Source organism: Prionailurus bengalensis, chromosome C1 (genome assembly GCF_016509475.1).
Source record: "Prionailurus bengalensis isolate Pbe53 chromosome C1, Fcat_Pben_1.1_paternal_pri, whole genome shotgun sequence".
In the NCBI taxonomy this organism is placed as follows: domain Eukaryota; kingdom Metazoa; phylum Chordata; class Mammalia; order Carnivora; family Felidae; genus Prionailurus; species Prionailurus bengalensis.
The window spans coordinates 92,377,902-92,396,818 of NC_057345.1; the positions used below are offsets into that span (position 1 = coordinate 92,377,902).

The 18,917-nt window shown below is 38.3% G+C and overlaps 1 protein-coding gene across 1 annotated transcript in view; it reads right to left on the reverse strand.

Annotated features, from left to right (window-relative positions):
* Nucleotides 1-18,917, reverse strand: part of VAV3 (vav guanine nucleotide exchange factor 3) — a 353,794-nt gene that overhangs the window by 256,832 nt on the left and 78,045 nt on the right. The window contains exon 2 of the mRNA XM_043575717.1: nt 12,002-12,118. Within this exon, the coding sequence (XP_043431652.1) occupies nt 12,002-12,118 (117 nt within the window). The remainder of the gene's footprint in view (nt 1-12,001; nt 12,119-18,917) is intronic.

Consider the following 18,917-nt stretch of genomic DNA (forward strand, 5'->3'; position numbering starts at 1 on the left):
AATATAATAACAGGGTTAAGGAGGTTATGGATCCCTGGACACAGCTGAGATGGGATGTGGGCCAGAAGCTAATATAGGAATAAGAATGTGTGTACAGGTCAGCATATATCTGTCATAGCCTTGGAACAGACAAATACTCCTAAAAAGTGTACTATTACAAAAATTTAAGTATTATAGTTATTTTTTTAAATAATTAAACCCCAAAAAAGTTTTTAAGTGTTCTACTAGAGAGCAAATCTCTACTAGATAATCAGCAAATGCAAAAAGACATCAAAAAAGAAATACAGGGAAAATTAACGTCAAATATAGTAAAAATGTTTGCAAAATAAAACATAGTAAGTTGCAAAATGTACCTACAGAAAGTGAGTGTAAATGCCATTAGGATTCTTTTTTTTTTTTTAATTTTTTTTTTCAACGTTTATTTATTTTTGGAACAGAGAGAGACAGAGCATGAACGGGGGAGGGGCAGAGAGAGAGGGAGACACAGAATCGGAAACAGGCTCCAGGCTCCGAGCCATCAGCCCAGAGCCCGACGCGGGGCTCGAACTCACGGACCGCGAGATCGTGACCTGGCTGAAGTCGGACGCTCAACGGACTGCGCCACCCAGGCGCCCCAATGCCATTAGGATTCTTATGCTAAACAAACACTGTAAGTTGTGCCTGCTGCTGCCCTATTATTTCCCCTCACAGTGAGCTCCACTTCCCCTCCAGGCACTCAGGAGAATCTCAGGAGTCCATGTTCTCTCTTCCCTCTGCTTGCTCTTTCACCGGTCACGTCAATTCCTAAATGGTGAAAAGCTTTCAAACTCTGGGCCTCTCTTGCCATTGCTCTGGAAAGGTCTGCAATAGTTTTCAGCCACATCGCTTTCCTTTCACCTGCCCTTCCAATTGCTGGCATTACAACAATCCTATACAGTCTCCCCTCCATGGTAGTGATTAGGTCAAAGTGCACAATGGGTCATCTCAAGTCTATCTGTTAAGAACTGTTCTCTGGCCCTTCATCAGAATCAGTGCAGACCCTGCAAGACCCCAGAGCCCACACATCCTGGTCCCAATCTCTGCTGGACCTCAAGGTCCTGCTTACCCCAACTGCATCTCATATAAAGCTACAGGACTCTCTGAAGAACCACAAATATTCCACATGGATCCCCCCCTTCTGTATCTTTCTATATGACTTTCCCCTATCCAGAAAGCTCTTTCCCACTTCTGCTTGGAAGCAGTGCAGTAAGACCATTAAGAACATGACCTCTGGAGTTGTCTCGGATCCATGCTGCATCATCTATAAGCTATGATTTGTTTTTTTTAACTCTGAGTTTCAGTCTCTTCAGCCATCAAATGGAAACAAATACCAACATTATAGTGTTGCTGTGAGGATAAAGTAAAATGGTACCAAAGACATGGTCTTGGTAAGTTCTTAACAACAGCCAGCAGCAGCAACACCAACACCCCCTCCTGGTTTTGTATTGTTTGTTGTTGTTGTTGTTGTTGTTGTTTTTTGTCTAGATTAAGCATAAGGATAAACTCTGAGGCACCTTCCTTAACCACATTTAGGAACCGTGGAACCCTTTCTCTTGCATAGCATCTTTTCATTTGTCCATTATTGCACTTAGCATGCTATACTACAATAATTTCATTACTTATACCTTCTGCAATATGGCACATTCCTTCAAGAGAGGATTAAAAACACCTTTGGTTTAAAAGCCTTAGAAGGAAAAAAAAAGGCTTATATATAAACAAGGTTAACCAAAGATATAATGAAGCTCACATAGATCATCATGTAACAGGAATTACAATATGCAGCTATATGGTACTTAAATTATATGCATGCAAGTTAAAAAAAATCATAAATTACATTTATGCATATACTTATAAACAAAAGGTACAATAAATAAATTACTACAGATGGTATGTATGTAGATATGTCTAGTAATCTTGGTATATCTATAAACCCGTACCTGTGTGCTTATTTACATATATATTAAGAATATAGAATTGAAAAAAACTACCACTCAAAAGTTTTGAGGTTCATCTTTGGAGGAAATCTTGGCATAGCAAAGAGAAGCTCAGTTTCAGTTCTCAAACTAAATTCCCACTTCTAGATAACCAATGTTCTTTCTCCTAACTTTACCAAGTAAAGATGCAAAATCAAAGCAACATTCTTTAACATGCTTTCATCTCTTTATAATGCCTTTATATATGTATATAAGTGTATATGTACAGTTAAATCTTTATATATTCTCAAGATTTTAAAGGAATGCCAATATTACCGAAAATAGAATAGACCTGGGCTAAAAGCCTAAGTATTTTTAGAGAGGATTATACAACTAAGAATTATCAAAATAAAGCATTACTTTATAAAATGTAATGTGCCCCTATTACCTTTACCAGTAAGTGACAATTTAGAATCAGAAGAGATTTGAGAGTTGATGAAGCAGAGACTAGGTTAAAGGACTATTCCAAGGGGTTCTGCTGGAAGAAGTGGGGTTAGAATCTATTTAAAGCATGCTTACCTAAAACTTAATTTTTATTAAATATCCAATACTAATATCTGCCTTCACTGGGTCTCCGGGATTTCAAAGAGATTTTTCTTACCACCTTGTCCAAAGTGGCTTCCTCCAATAGTTCATCATTCTACTGTTTATTTCCTCAATGGTACTTATCATTGGTTGTGATTGTCTTGTTTATTTATGCCTTACTTGTTTTGTTTCCTGAACTCAAATAGCAACTCGAGGGCAGGAGATTGTCTGCCCATGTTGATTAAGCAGCACTTGGCAGTGCCTGGCAGAATAAGCTCACAAACATTCGCAGAATGAAGAAATAATGGGTGAATTGCTCAAGAGACGGTACCACTGAGCCTACGGCCCACACTGTGCTAACTGTGCAAACCACCAGAGAATCAAATGCATACTCCTCACCACAGCTCATTAGGGCTGTTTTATATGAAGTCCCTGGGAAGTTGGGTAACTTTCCTACATTGGTAACTGGGGACAGGGGAGGGGGAAAACCAGGTTTACTTGATCTCAAAGTCTCAAAATGAGCTGAGGAAGAGAGCAGATTTAATGTGTCAAGGTTAAATTTCTGCAGGACAGAGGAGGACCACAAAGGTTCAGCTGGAACTGAAGAAAGAGGCAGAGAGACATTAGCAAAGTCAGGCCCCAGTGGGTATTCAATATATCCAAGAATCAACTACACACACAGCTCTGGATAAATCATCCATTCTCAGATTTCAAGCAGTGTATTTCTGTGTGTAATCTTAAAATAAGTCACTAAAGACTAGGGGTAAGGGATATGGGGAGGAAAGAGCACTCTAGACAAAGGAAACAATATTAATAAGTATTAACTGGAGAGTGATGATGACTTTAGTGATTTCATGTGACCGAGGCAAGGTGGGTAATAGAAGTAGGAAAGCAAGAAATAAGGTTAGAAAGGCAGACAAGGGGTCTGATCACAAATAACCTTGTGTGACCTGTAAAAGGGTTTGGACTTTATTCTCTTGTAAGCAACAGTGATCCACTGTCAAGCTTTAAACCTAAGAGTAAAATGATCAGTTCTGCATTTTTTGTTATGATTACTCTGAAAGTAAAATCTGGAGTGGTTCAAACCTGAAGGTAGGGAGCTACTTAGCAGCTCAGAAGCTTCTAAGCTTAGAAGTTAAAATAACTCCAGTGACAACGGCCGTAACAGAGGCATTTGTAACTTTAGTCCCTGGCAGTGTGAATAAAGGAATAGCTTTACCCAAATAGAAATGGGTGAAGAAAATAAAAGACTAGTTCAATTTTATACAGAGTGAGTTTGAAGAGATTGTGTGAGATCTAAATAGTTACTTATATACAAGTTTTAGAAACCCTAGATTTAAGCAAAACCTTAACTATTTTCCTCACTGCAGGACTCATCAGTGCCTCTACCATACCATATCCCATAGAGAATATGCAGTTTAACAAATGTATTTGTACAAGAATATTTTTCCCATGCTATCTATTAATATTTCTCAAGACAATGGGGTTCTTTGGGAAATACTATTCTAGGAATTTTCAACTGTACTAAGGTTGGAGAGCAGTGCAGAGTTTTTCTGAACCGGCTCAAAAACAATCAGCAGACAAAAAGAAAAAGAAGGAAAAGAAAAAGAACTTGAAAAATCACTAAGGTGTAAAGAATGATCCTGCATGTCTCAGGTACCAGAGTTCTTTGAGGTGCCGTAAAAATGGGAAAATCTGCCTGGCATTAAGTACCCTGTGAAATATACTGGCAAACAGACTGAAATAGATGTAGAGGTTGCTAAAAAGGTCAGCTCTGTAAAAAGACAAAAAAAGAATACTGCTAATGATGTAGAAATTGTATTAAGAGCCAGACAGACAGACACATTAGGGAAGGCCAGAAGCTGTTCCCTCCTTCTAGGCTTAAAGAGACACAAATGGAGGTCTTGAACAAGCTTTCTTTGTTCAGGAAGGAATCACTGGAAAGCTCTCCCTTAGTTATGTAAATACAAGCAAACCACCCACTGCTCAAGGGGGAGAAAGTAAAGAAGGCCTTTGTGGGCTGACAGAGGTTGACTCCTCACACTAGCCCTGATAGGCTAGCCTGCTCTAGGCTGGAAGCTGGCTGATTTTGCAGGACAAATCCAGGGCCTTCTTGAAGGAAAGGAACCAGAGATTCCAAATGCTGCTTTATCAGGTTGAAGTTAGTACCTCTGTAAAGGCTGAATAAGGAGGCTTTGACTCAAGCCTCCTAGCTGGAAAGTATTCCATGAGCTTCTGAACAGCATTCACTGCTAAAACTGGGAAATGTGGCCTGACCAGGTTCAATGCAGAGGCTAAAATTTGGTGGGGGGGTGTTGGTAGTGCCTGGTTGAGTGACACTGGACCTACAGTAGCATGCCAGCATCAGAGAACAAGAGCTACTGAAGAAGCCCTTGGGACCAGTCTTCAATAGAACCATGCTGGCCAACCATCCACTGGACAGACGTTGAGCTCCTTCTGGTATTTTGAACCAAGGCTGATTAGGGCTCTATGACTGCAAAAGCCCCAAAGACTTGAATAACTTGGGATGAGAGATACTTCGAGCACTGTCAAACTTCTCAAGAGAGGGAGTTCAAAAAGAGAAATTATGTTTATGTGCCAAGATAATTCATCTTAGTTACATACAGATCTTTGAAAAATGTTTCCAGTTGTTGATCAGTGCACGTGCACAAGCCAATATGAATTTTTCAAACCACGCCAACATGAGATCTCTGAAGCTACCCAGACCCAAGTGAGGCTCACGCATCTTTGGTAGGGAGGGTTTTCTTGTGACCGGGAAAACCAGGTAAAGTTCCAAGGAGATGCATAGGTAGTAGGAAACCAATTACAGGTCCTCCAGTATTGCTGTGTTGGGATTTATGTGGTGCTTCAGAGGGTAAGCTCCCCAGCACCCACAAGGACTGTAAGCAGGGATGAGAACATGGAGCTTAGCCAGCATCCAGGTAAAAGTGCTGAGAGGCTAGCCTGGGCTAACAGTGCTGTTAGCCCAGGCTGGGCAGGAAGAGGTCCTTGAACCTTTTAACATACACCCTGAGGTAAACATGTTAGGCTAAAAAGGATGAAAAAGTGAAAACACACAAACTATAAGATACAACCAAGCAAATACTCTCAGAAGATGATAAGGTATTACAGATGGGCCAGAAATTTGAGCTCACAATGTCAAGGCAGCTTGATAGCAGGTGCTAATAAACTGTTGGTGGTCGGGGACACACACTAATGCCTCTTAGTGGAGATGGTACAGACTGTTGTGAATTTCCATTACACAGACATTTTTTCAACATTAAGTTAACCATATACCCCTCAGTTTTCTCAGCAAGTTCATTTTTAAATGGCCATGTACTTAAGGTGAAGAACACCATTTCTATCTTGAATCTGATGTAGCTGCTGTTAATTTGATTTATGTGGGGGAGGGGCATTTAATGAGTGTTAAGGTATCAACTACCTTCAGGGAAAGTTTCACTGCAGATCTCTCAACTAATCTCTGCACGCGCATGTGTGCACACGCACAAAGTTAAACGTATTCTTACCAAAAAAACTAGGAAAACATAAGGTATAAATAACCACTTGTGTGCATACATGCACACACACATGTGCATTATAACTTTCTTAATAATCTGAGCCAGGAAAGTATCAAACCGAATAAACTTTCAAAAAATACCCCTAGAATCCTCTTTTGGACTTTACACATTTCCACATTCAGAACCCTGAATGATCTGTATCTACCCAAACTACTGGTTCCATACTCAATCTACTTGTTCATTCAATTATTTAGTAAGCAATATGCCAGGCATTTTACGTAAATGAACTCTGTTTTCATAATAATTCTGTGTGGTAGAAATTATTATCCTATTTATAGATGAGGAATCCAAGGTCAGAGGAGTAAAGTAAAAAACTTAGAGGGCACATAGAATCCTGTAGGGTTTTCTGACTTCTTGGACCATTTTATCCAAATCAATGAGTATCTCCAAGCCCTACTAATCCCCAGATGAATGTGTTGGCCTTGTTTAGTCCTTTTTACCCTGTGGTTTTAAGGTCATCTTTAAATCTTTCTGTATGTCCCAACACATAAATACAGCTGGGGGCCTCAGGAGGAAGTGAGCTCCCAGTCTGCAGAGGCATGAATGACCACCTGATACCATACAGCACAGATAAACTGGAGAAGAATTTCTGATGACTTTGAGAGTCTCTTCCAAACCTGAAGATCTAGGAATACTGCTTGAGTCAATGGAAAGGAACAGAAAGCATTTAACACAAAGCTGGGACCATACTTCTACTTATTTACATGCTGCAAAACAGATGTTCTGGGATTCTGTCCTCATACCTCCTTTTCTATATATGATAAAACATGTAGAGGCTACCATATGGTGTGCAAGTTGTGTGGACTTTGGTAAGAGAAGAAAAGTTAACTTATCTACACAACTGAAATCAATGGACAGACAAAACCAGGTCACTTAGTTCTCTCAACCAAAAGTGAGAGAAATCTAAGGCAAACTGGCTTGAAGAAAAGAGGAAGAATATACTGGCTCATGTCATGGAAAAAATCCAGAGATATATGTATTTGTCTTTGGGCACTGCATGATTCCAGCCTCACATGTGGGATCCTCCTCAGCTCTGCTCCCTCTAAACTTGATCTGTTTTGAAACTCCACATGGTACCCAGATGGCTGTGGCTACCCCACGCCTCATAATAGCTGGAGGAGATCACAATAGAATTGCCCCTACAAATGTCTCAACACATCATCTTGGTCCCAAATGAATGATCTGCCCCATCCCCGAACCTTTCCCTCTGGCCAAAGGGATGGGATATTCTCACTGACCAAACCATCCAAACTCTGACTGGAAAAGGGTGGTTTCTCAAAGGAGATGCAAGCCCACAGAAGAAGGGACAAGGACAGGATAAAACAGACCAATGCTATGCTACATTAGAAAAAACAAAGTTTATTTCTTCATCTTGCCCCTGCAATGTCATTAATTCTTGCACTCAATTCAAAATTCAACCCCTATGCCTACCGCTGAATTGGAAACCAATTAACACTAGTAATGACAGTTGTAATACTGGTAACAGTAAGAGTAGTAACAGCTAGTATTTACAAGTACATACTTTAAATCTAGATACTCTGTTAAGCACTTTACATACATTATCTCTCTAACTTCAATTTATAGATGAGGAAACTGAAACTCAACGAGGTTAAGTACAACTTGTCTTAGATGACATACTAGTAAGGAGTATAACCAGAACTCAAACCAAGATCCAACTCAGAAACCATATTCTTAACCCAAACACAAAATGACCTCTCAATAATGCTCTTACCTGTATCCCTGACCTACCCCTACTCCCAATGCATTGAACTCCCTTTTGACAATACATGCCCTGAACCTTAACACATTGCTACTACCCTACTGCTACTAAAAGCAACTAGAACTACCTTTAGCCGGGTGTAATTCTCTTTAATTCAAGAAAACACAGCACCTTACACTTGAAAGGTGTTTAACAAAGCTTGAAACAACAGATGCGAAGTTCGTTGGTAGCAAGAAGCAGGCCCTTATATCACCCAGAACAACCAAAGGAAGAAACTGACTTCATCACTCATCTGGACAACAGCAGCAACAGGATTTCTATTACTCACTAGAAATGGTCTCATTCAAGAAAAATCCCATGTACTTCCGCACTATAAATGTGCCAACAGACAGCTCAGTAGGAAACATTTCCAAACAGCAAAATTGTTAATCAGAACATGACAGTCTGCACTGAGGAATAGAAGAATAATTTATATACAGCATGGAAATGAGCAAATTTACAGATCCTGTTGCAATGTAAAAAGTATTTTAATTAGTAACCTTTAATTTTCTAGGTAAAGAAGTTCTTTATTACAATACTTAAAAAAAGAAGCCAACTAAGATTACTTTTTTGTTATTATAAAGTCAGAAAAAGATCAATCTTCTTTAAAAGAAAGTAAACTTACTAAGTCAACTTACTAAATTCATCCCCATCCTTGTGAGATTTAATTAAAAAAAATCAAATTATAGGAAATGTTCATAACTATTCTTTTGTTGACATATGAGTTTGAAGTGAAATGGATATTATGTTAACATTGGGTAAAGCACTCAATACTAGGAATTAACGGTAATGCTGGAAGGCAAAATTATCGTTAAGCCCATCTAGAGTGCCCAAAATATTTGTGTTCTTCACTATCTCAAAAACTAAGAGAAAAACTTTCATTCATTTTTGTTTAACACCTACACTATGCTAAACATCTTTTCTCTCTTTCTAAAGATAAAGTATAATTAGATGTCACGTGACAGATCACTTGTACTTTTTAATGTCATGCATTCCTTTAGTTTTCCCAGGATTTGGCTAATTTCCAAAAGAAAACCTATCCATATCAAAGCCTATGATTTAGGGTAGAGTTCCTGAACCCAGAACCAAGGGAGAACTAAGATAAAGATTAGGGAGCAGACTACACCACAGGGAAGGGAGGGAGGGTTAGCTCGAAACTGACTACATGGCTAGAGACATGAATCGGTCAAACATTTGTAAAGGTAGAGTTCTTAATTTCAACCAGCATTATACTGCAACTCATGCAGTATCCTAAATCTTTCCTCTCTTTCATAAAAAAAAATAAAAGTGCAATTAGATTCCAAGTCACAGATCACTTGTACTTTTTAATCTCATATTGTCCCTTGGTTTTCTCCCATGAGTTCATCCTTCTCCCTGAGCATTCACATAGCAGCAAGATCCAAACATAGACAGTAGCCAAGAAAAACAAAGGGCTAAGAGGTCAGAAGACCTGATACAGATCCAGATCCTGCTCTGTCCCCAACCAAGGAAACCTTTAAATTGCTGTTAAACGTCCATCTCTTGGTTTCCTTATTTGGAATATTTGCTTGCTTCCTTCCTAAGACTATCATGAGAATCAGATGAGGTCTAGATATGAAGCACACTCAAAGTTTCAAAATGCTATAAAAACTTTAGATACTATTATTACAATTAATATATTCCTAGGCAAAAAGGTGTCAAATATATATGAATCCTAGATTCACTATTTATATGAATTGAGGCAGACAGGGGAGCATACATATAAGGATATTTTCTTTTTAGGTTAATCGAAAATTTAATTAAATCCTAAGGAATGAAGAAAAATAAACTAACTTGTCTACATCCTGTTAAAATTTATCATCACAATTCCAGAAATTATTTGGTCTCTAACACCTTATTCACAATTTTTAAACTTAAAAATTAAAATATGGATGATAATGATAGCTACCTGGCAGGATTGATACGAAGATTGAGCCAGTATGTACAAAACACCGGAACCTGCTATGTGAATGTTGCACGATGGTAGCAGTGAGAATCAGTCAGATCTGGGTTCAAACCATTGTTCCAATCTCTACTACATATGTAATTTGAACAGAACTTGCATGTCAGAGGGCAGGTATGAGGATTCGTGTGTGTGTGTGTGTGTGTGTGTGTGTGTGTGTGTGTGTGTACACATATATAAAGATTGAAAAGATAGAAGTTATCTCCAAAGTTTTCATTGAGTGATAGTATTGATGTTTTTGCTTAGAGTAATAATGTTTAATAGTAGTAATCCTGGTAAATTATGGCCCAGCATCCTAAATTCTTTAACTTTCACTGGTTTATTTAAGTCAAATGTAGTTTGGACACTGCACTGGTCTTGGCAGCAAAAATGTATGATTTTAAAGTGTTAAGTACAGGATCAAGTTCTCAATGACATCCTCAAGTTCAACTCTGCTTCAAATTTATCACTTTCAAAATATTTTAAGTAGCCATAAATACATTTACCCTTGAGAAGCACACAGTTTAATCCTTTATAATTAACTCTTTAATTTCTCAGCTCCTACAAAGCTTCCATTATGGAAGCACATAGTGGCATTCCACTAGAACAAGGCCATGTATTTCCAAAGAATTTAGATGAGGTCCTAATCTTTGTCCACACCATTTCTTGAAAATATGAATGAAAAGTGAAGAGCTCCTTAAAAAACTTTAAAAAAACCTAGACTTTTTTTTTTCATTTTTAATTTCCCTAATTCATTTTCATTTTCCCAACAGACAGTGAAAAGAAAAGAAAAATCAAAGAAGACTTTTTAAAAGTAGGGGGAAGGGTCAAATAATAAAGGAAACCTGATTTTAGGCTATTAAGACTTTTTTTTTTAGGGCCAAAAACTTAAAGGACTATCCACCTTACCTGGGATTCTAGTTGATTCCTCTTTGTCTTCAAGGCTTCACATCATGGCCTTAGACAAATGTGCTACCAATCTCTCCACCGGAAGGATTGGTTTTCATTTGATTTGTTACCATGCTATCCTCCATCACATTTTTGGACCTCAAAAGAGTTAAATCACAGCTTGCCAAAGGAAAAAGGAATCTTAGAAACCATAGTCTTACACCCATTTCATTTTGTATAGGCTTCGAGGCTGACAGTCTGATGAGTGTGACTTCCACAAGATGACCAAGTGACTCTGAGTCAAGAAGCCAAGGCTTCTCTCTTCCTGGGCAGGATGGCTTCCCCGTACTTGCATCAGATTTGAGCATCAAATTTCTTATGAGTCTGTTTCAAGTTTGTGCTATTTATTCCCATGGTCAAGCAAACCAATCCATTGCTTGGTTTTCATTTCATAACCAAAATATTACATCTTAGAAACAAAATGAAGTGTCACTGTCAAAGAGCCTTCTGATGAAATACTAGCACCTGAATTATAAGAGCAAGGGCAAACTTCTCAGTTCCATTTAGTTATCTCCCTTTCTATTTGTTTATTTTCATAATACAATTATGTCAGCAGGAGCAAAAATAAAGTCACCTTAATTATGGCTCTTTATGGCTTCTGACATGTCAAAGTTTAACTTTATGTCCAATCACTTTGAAATTAATATCCATAACTTTTGAAAGAATAATCTCTCACCTACTACATACAAGCGTTTAGTATACATACAGATAATACCAAACATTGAAACAATTTACATGTGACAAACATCACTGAAGTCCAACAATCTAACATGTATACACTGAAATCCAAACAACACAATTACTTGACAATCTCAAACATTTTGGATTCATGTCTCCCCCAACACTTGCCCAAGGGTCAAAATAGGGAGAGGGACAGCAGAACATTCTCAACCTCCAAAACTTAGGTGCCTCTCAGATATAGAAAAGACCAGAGGGGAAAAAATACTGTTCCTACTATCTGTCGCATGTGAAAGAGTAATCCTGCTCTCTGAAATAGCCAACAGGTTACTTCTGGATAAGAGACTTTCCTTATACTGCTTTAAATGAAAAATAATTCTCATTTGGACAATGTTGTTATTTGCTTTTTTTTGCTAAGTCATTTACCTGCGAAGTTTAACTACCTAATGCACATACCTAGCCCACTTAAGTCACATGTCCTACTTCAACAAGAAATTACAAGTATTAGATAAAATGTTCCCCACTAAAAAAAAATAATACATAAAAAAAGAAATGTAATTACCTTTCCAAAGTCACGAACATCAAACAGGTCAAATGCTTCAAAGAGTTCACTCTTTCTCATTCCAAATGTCTCGCAACAGGCCGTGAGGAATGTCCTTATGTTCTTCAAACAGAGAAACTGAGGAATGGGAAATAGCTATTAGTATATAGTGAATCATTCTGAATGCTCTATATCCTCTATCTACCCAGAATGCTTAAAAAAAAGTTGACAAGGAAAAAAGTCAATCAACTTTTGAGGTTGCTTTTCAATTAATCCTTCAGCAATATTTGAGTACCTATTTTCATAGGCACAGGTGGCACAGCTATGAAGAAGGTTGACAAAATTTCTTCCCTTGGGAACCTTACATTCTAGTAAGAGCAGACAGATTTAAAAAAAGACGAAAGAAAATTCAGCAACGAAAACAAAAAAGTAAATATTTTATTTTCATGTGATGGTAAGTGCAATGGAGAAAAAGCCAGGAAGAGGGACAGGATGCACTGATGGGGATGGGGTGGGGGGTGGGGGGGGGCATTTAAATGGATGGTTAGAGAAGGTATCAGTGGAAAGAGGGCAAATAAGCAGAGATTTGAAAGTGGTGAAGGAGCAAGCCACGCAGAAGTACCGGACAGGTCATTCCAGTATCATTCCATGCTAAAGCCCTGAGGCAAAAGTGTCTGATGTATGTCTAAGGAAGGGACCAGTGTGGCTGGAGCAGAGTGGGTGACAGGGAGAAAGGTAGGAGATGAGCTAGAAAGGTAATGGGGTCAGATGATGAAAGGAACTTGTTGGACCAGCTTTTATGCTGACCAGGACAGAAGTCATTGGAGGGCTTGGGGCAGAGGAGGGATATGATCTGATGTTTTATTAGGGGTCTTTCAAGCTGTTGTTTTTAATATAGACTGAAAGGGGCTGGAGCAAAGATGGAGACATGAAAAGCAGATAGGAAGCTATTACAATAACCAGGTAAGAGACAACTGTGAGAAGACCAGGTGTTTCATTTTGACTATGTTAAATTTGAGACACCCATTAGTCATCCAATGGGATGTGGGGCAGCAGGCAACTAGACAGACAAGTCTGTAGTCCGGGGTACAGGTATGTACTCCAGATATAAATGTGGGAGTCTTTAGAGTATACAGAAGATTTTTAACCATGATAATGCCAGATATGACTTCGGGAGAAAGCAGAAGAGGGGAGAGGACCTGGGACTGCAGTAATCCTATGAGATCAGGAAAAGAGCCCACCAAAAGGCTGAGCACAAGTGACTGGTGAGGAAGGGAAAACCAGAACAGGTTTTCCCTAACTCAAGTATAGAAAGTGTTTCTAGAACGAAGGACTGATAAACTGTTAGCTGCTGATAGTAAGATTTGACCAAGTGCTGTCCATGGAACCTGGCTGTGTGAAGGTCACAGGTACACCTTCACAAAAGCAGGTTCTATGTCGACTGGGGAGCTTGGAAAAGGTTTAAGAGACAATGGGAAGAGAGGAAGTGAAAACAGAATATAGAAGATAGACTCTTGAGTTTGCTGCAAAGGGGAAAGAGCATTGAGGATGTAGTCAGAGAAGTCAAGGAAGGGCTTTTTAAAAACAATGGAAGCTGTTACATGTTTTTATTTTGATGGGAATAACTTGGTAGAGAGGGAAAAGTTGGTCATGCAAGAGAGAAGGAGAGTCACCCAGAATGAGGTCCTTGAGTAAGCAAAGGGGTGGGAGTGGGGACTCTGCTGCTCAACTGGAAAAGTCAACTTTGGAAGAGAACATGCACAGTTCATCAACACTAATAGGAAGAACAAGAGGGAAGGCAGATCTGTCGACAATTTTAAAACCAGAATTTACTTTCAGTATCCAAAAGACTCAGACCCACCAAAGGACACACATACACTGAAAGCAACTTACTTTTTAAAAATATTTTTATGTGTGCCATTGCAGCTCATAAGACTACTATCCTCCAATAAGCGAGAAACCTATTAGCTAATTCAAGCATTCCTTAAGCACTGTCAATGTTTTATTCTGTTGTTTTGTTTTTCATATCGGTTTTTTTACTTTACAGAAAGAACACTTTACTTCCTCTGTATTTGAAATATTCAGACTTTTCACAGGCTTAACTCAGATGCAGTTTGACCATTTACAGGAATCCTTCTCAGAGGCTTAAATATTTCAGGAGGGGTTAAAACCACAGGGGAAGCATCATCAACCCTTTGAAGCACAAAGGCAGAGGCCAATCAGCATATGGAGCTTCCACTTTCACTTTAAAAAATTCATAAGAGACCTTTACAACACAGCATCACTCTACATGTAGCTCTTCCACATAGGATTGCTTATTTACAGATTAAAAGAGTCTTGCATTCTGCCAAGATAGACAATAATTACTCTCTTGGGGATTATGCAACTGCTCTCTTACAATATTTTTTACATAATTAAGTGCCCAACTCATAGCTCACCAAGGAGAAGCATAATTGCACATGCCAACCTCTGAAGATTTCTCACCAAACTCAGATGTCCCCCTGTGTGGGAAAAACTACAGTAGACTTCCACTCGTTTTCATTATTAACTCAGAAAAGCAATATTGTTTCTGAAACTTAAAAAAAAAAATGTAGTCATTATTGCATACATAATACACACAGATGTAAAAGTAGGTTCCCTTACTTCTGGAACCAACCTTAATCTTATTTGCCCCTTAACTAGTTCAGTTCTATTAAATGCCACAAATATTTAGCAGATTTGGATAAGGTCACTGGCATGCTCTCACTTTTCTAGGCAATCTTCAAATGTGGTCTTCCCTGTAGGTATCTTTTCAGTCAACAGTTTTTGAATGCCCACAACATTCCAGACACTGGAAATGCTGAAAATGAGTACACAAGGTTCTGCCCTCAAACTCCTCTATTAATCTTATCTGGAGATTTTCACAGCTATCCAAAGTTTGGCTAATAACACTAGGATCACACTTCTCATGTTCATGGGTGTTCAGCTCTATGCAGGCACAGGAACAAAGTTGAAGGATGGAGAAGTGGGCCTTAACACTATTGCAGAAGCCCTGGGACTGACAGCTTGCCTGACATTCCCAAGACTTGGGCTTTGTTTTCATCATGCTGAACTTGTTCTTTTTCCAGTCGATTCTTTAAAACTTCAAACCAAAAGAACTGTTGAAAAAAATAGTACAATGAACATTCCATCTACTCAACTGGAACATACTGCCATATCTATGTTTTTCTATGCCAACACTTTATTTACTTATAAAACGTATACTGCTGAAGCAGGTTACAGACATCGCAGCAGTTCACTCCTAAATAACTCAACATGCATTTCCTAGGAATAAAGATAATTTTCCTACATACCTACAATACTATTACCACATCTGAGTAAATTAACAATTCTATATTATCTAATATCTTTTTCATATTCTAATTTCCTCAACTGCCCACACTATGTCTCTTTATGCTATCCCCACTCCAGTCTAGGATCTCATTAAAATTTACCTGTTGCATTTGGTTGTTTTATTTTTTGCAGTATCTTTTAATTGAGATATCCTGCTCTATTTTTTTTTTAATTTTTTTTTCAACGTTTATTTATTTTTGGGACAGAGAGAGACAGAGCATGAACGGGGGAAGGGCAGAGAGAGAGGGAGACACAGAATCGGAAACAGGCTCCAGGCTCTGAGCCATCAGCCCAGAGCCAGACGCGGGGCTCGAACTCACGGACCGCAAGATCGTGACCTGGCTGAAGTCGGACGCTTAACCGACTGCGCCACCCAGGCGCCCCAATCCTGCTCTATTTTTAACACACTGACTTTTTGAAGATTCCAGACGAGTTGTCTTATAGAATGTCCCACATTTTGGATTTGTCTTACTACTTCCTCATGATATCATTAAACCTGTCCCTCCATGTTGTGTATTTCCAGTGAACCAAAAGCTGAATCTAGATACAAATTAAACAGCTCTGGCAAAAATACTTCATACTGTGAACTTCTTATTTCATAACCTCTAAAGATACAAAAAGTTAAACAATTACTGTTGATGCTAAGTTTGATTGCTTGGTTAAGATGGTTTCTGCCCCATCTATTGTAAAGGTAAATGTCCCCTTTTATATCTATAAAAATAGTACCAAATGATAATTTGGTACTGTTCAGCTGTCCAATTTCCCAATGATTTTTCACCATGATTTACCATCCACTAATAACCCTTGCTTTGATTATTCCATTTGGGACTGCAAAATAGTGATTTATTTTTCTAATTCCATCATTCCTTCCTTAATTATTAGCTGATATTCTTACAAAAAAAAAAAAAAAAAAACTTTTGCTGCCCTTCCTCCCAGACCCCTCTTCTTTGCTTGTATAATAATCAATAGTCATTTTTTTCTGATGTTCATATTGTCCCAAGTTTGTCCATTTTGGGGTTCCTTCAAACTTGTTCCAGTGTCCTTTTTAAAAGAACACCATTTTCTTCATTTTCTTATATCCAATTGCCCCAAATCTACATCATATATTCTTTGCTCCAGTTCTGGAGTTAGCCATTTCTCCAAGCAAATCCATTTCCACTTATATGGTAAATGCTATTTAGAAACCAAAGTCTGAGCACCAGGCTGCTCCCAGATTATGTGGGCCAATTTTAGCAAATAGACCAATAACTCCACCCTTTGCTTAAACAATCTATCACTTACAACAGAGTTTTTTAATAAGTCAGCCCTTATCTTACTCTGTTAAGATGAAATTTCAATTTATTTTAGATGACTGATGAACACATGACCTTGTTTCATGCTTAGAGATGTGACTGGGGTTTTAACACTATTATTTCAGTATAAGTGTTTTTCTCCCCAGTTTACAAATTCTTTCAGATTAGCAGCCATCTGATAGTCCTTGGTATCATCCGCAGTAGTTTAAAACATTCTGCCTTCAGAGATGGTTTATGATACACAAGGACAAAAATATCTCATTTCCTAATCAAACCGCATGTTTGATAAAAAATTATACAACTTTGTTAAATCATTTTATTTATATGAGATAACTTTAGGAGTGTTTAGAATTTAGGATTCAAATTTTAAAAATCAGAATTTTAAATAACTTCAGGATTTTTAAAATATTAAATGTATCCACACAAGATACTTACCAAAATTAAAGATACACACAAGTCTAAAAATCATTTTCTCACCTAACAAATGTTACTGAGGTACAGATTATATACGAGGTATCATAAAATTTCACAAAACATACTTCCAGCTGGATACTGATTTTTTTTTTTTACTTATTAAACACATGTTAATGGAATGAAACTTCTAAGGACTAGGTACTAGAAAAAAGCAAGCATGACCCAAACTGCCTGCAGAAGACTTATCCTGGTCAGGCAGAGTATTCAGACCAGTGGATGCACAATTACACGGTATGTGGCCACTGCCATGAGGAAAGCATTCAAAGGTTCTTTGGGAGTCCTGGAGTATCAGAGACAGCTTTCTGGAATAAGTGACAGGTGAAAAGAGAACTGAAGGACAAGAGCCACAAAAACAGGAAGAATGGTTGATGTTCACGGAGGAGAAAGGAAGTCATCAGATTTGGGGTATAAGGGAGTGCCAAATAAATGGCACAGCATGTGCATGAGCACAAGACAAGGCATGGACTGCTGGGGGCAGGGGAAGTGGTAGCGAATGGACACAACTCTCTGGAGGGCAGCAGTGAGAGTGAGGCTAGAGAGGGGAGCCTAGGTTTTCAAGGCATGCCAAAGGGATGTGGCTTTATCCTAGAAAACGTGGTGAGGTTCAAGGGTTTTTAACAGAAGAGCAGAACACTCAGCTTGCATTTCATGAGTACAGTAATCTCTGAATGTTCACTATGTACTAAGCTCTATACTAATGTATGTCATTTAATCCTCATGACAACTCAGTCAAGAGGTTTTTTTTCTTTTATATATACTTTGTTTACTCAAGTTTATATAACTGCATTTGTCAAAGTAATAGAGTCATGAATCAAACAGATATTCTTGCTACAGAGTCCACATCCTTAACTATTGTATTATACTAGCTCCCTTTACAGTGTACAGAGTCAAATGTTTTCTTTTCTCTTTATTAGAGATGGATTAGGTAGGCAAGACAGGACAGTTAGAATGCTGCCATTTTAATTTAACAAAAAGATTATGGTGATCTGGACTAGGATGGTAGAAGGTAGAATGGAAAGAACTCTAGGAAGTAATATGGAAAGCAAATACCCAGTAATTGATTGAGTATATGTGGGGTTGGGAGAGTGGGAGAGAAAAGAGAAGAACAAGGAATTGTATCCATAGCTCTGTCTTGGGCACTGCACACACTCAGTGGAGACACTCACTGAAAATGTTAGCGTAGCACTTGGGGGACAAGGCATGTGAAAAGGAGCCACAGATGCAGACAATTAACTCTTGTCTTCACATATGGAAAGACCCAGTAATGACAGAGGAGCTAGGCAACATCTCTGGCATACCCGGTGATAAGTGACATATTCTAACAGCACAGCCACCAGTCTTCAACACCATGATCACCTTCTCTGCCCCTCCAGAAACACAGCTTGTTTTTGTTTTTGTTTTTTACAAGTTAAAGAATTAAAATGGTAGAAAGGCACTCAGTAGATGCAGGTAACCTTTAAAGAAATTTTAACACCATCAAGGTCTAAGACATCCTAAAATTATACAGAGCTCTCTAGATTAGGTAATGTTTCATAAGACATGACCACTTCAATGCTAGCAATACTGACGCTCCAAAAAGAAAACATTTAAATGTCAGACTGCGAAAATTCACTATAAAGCTCTGAGACAATCTTTCTCTTCCCTCTACTCCTTTTATAAGGCGTATTGTTGCCTTTTTCTCTAAGGGTATAAGAGCCATTTTGACTTTCTCAATGATATGAAAACAAGCAGGATCATTTCCCCTTTTTATTTGAAAAACTAAGCATCTACTTCTCTAAAACTGTTAGCAAAAAAAATGG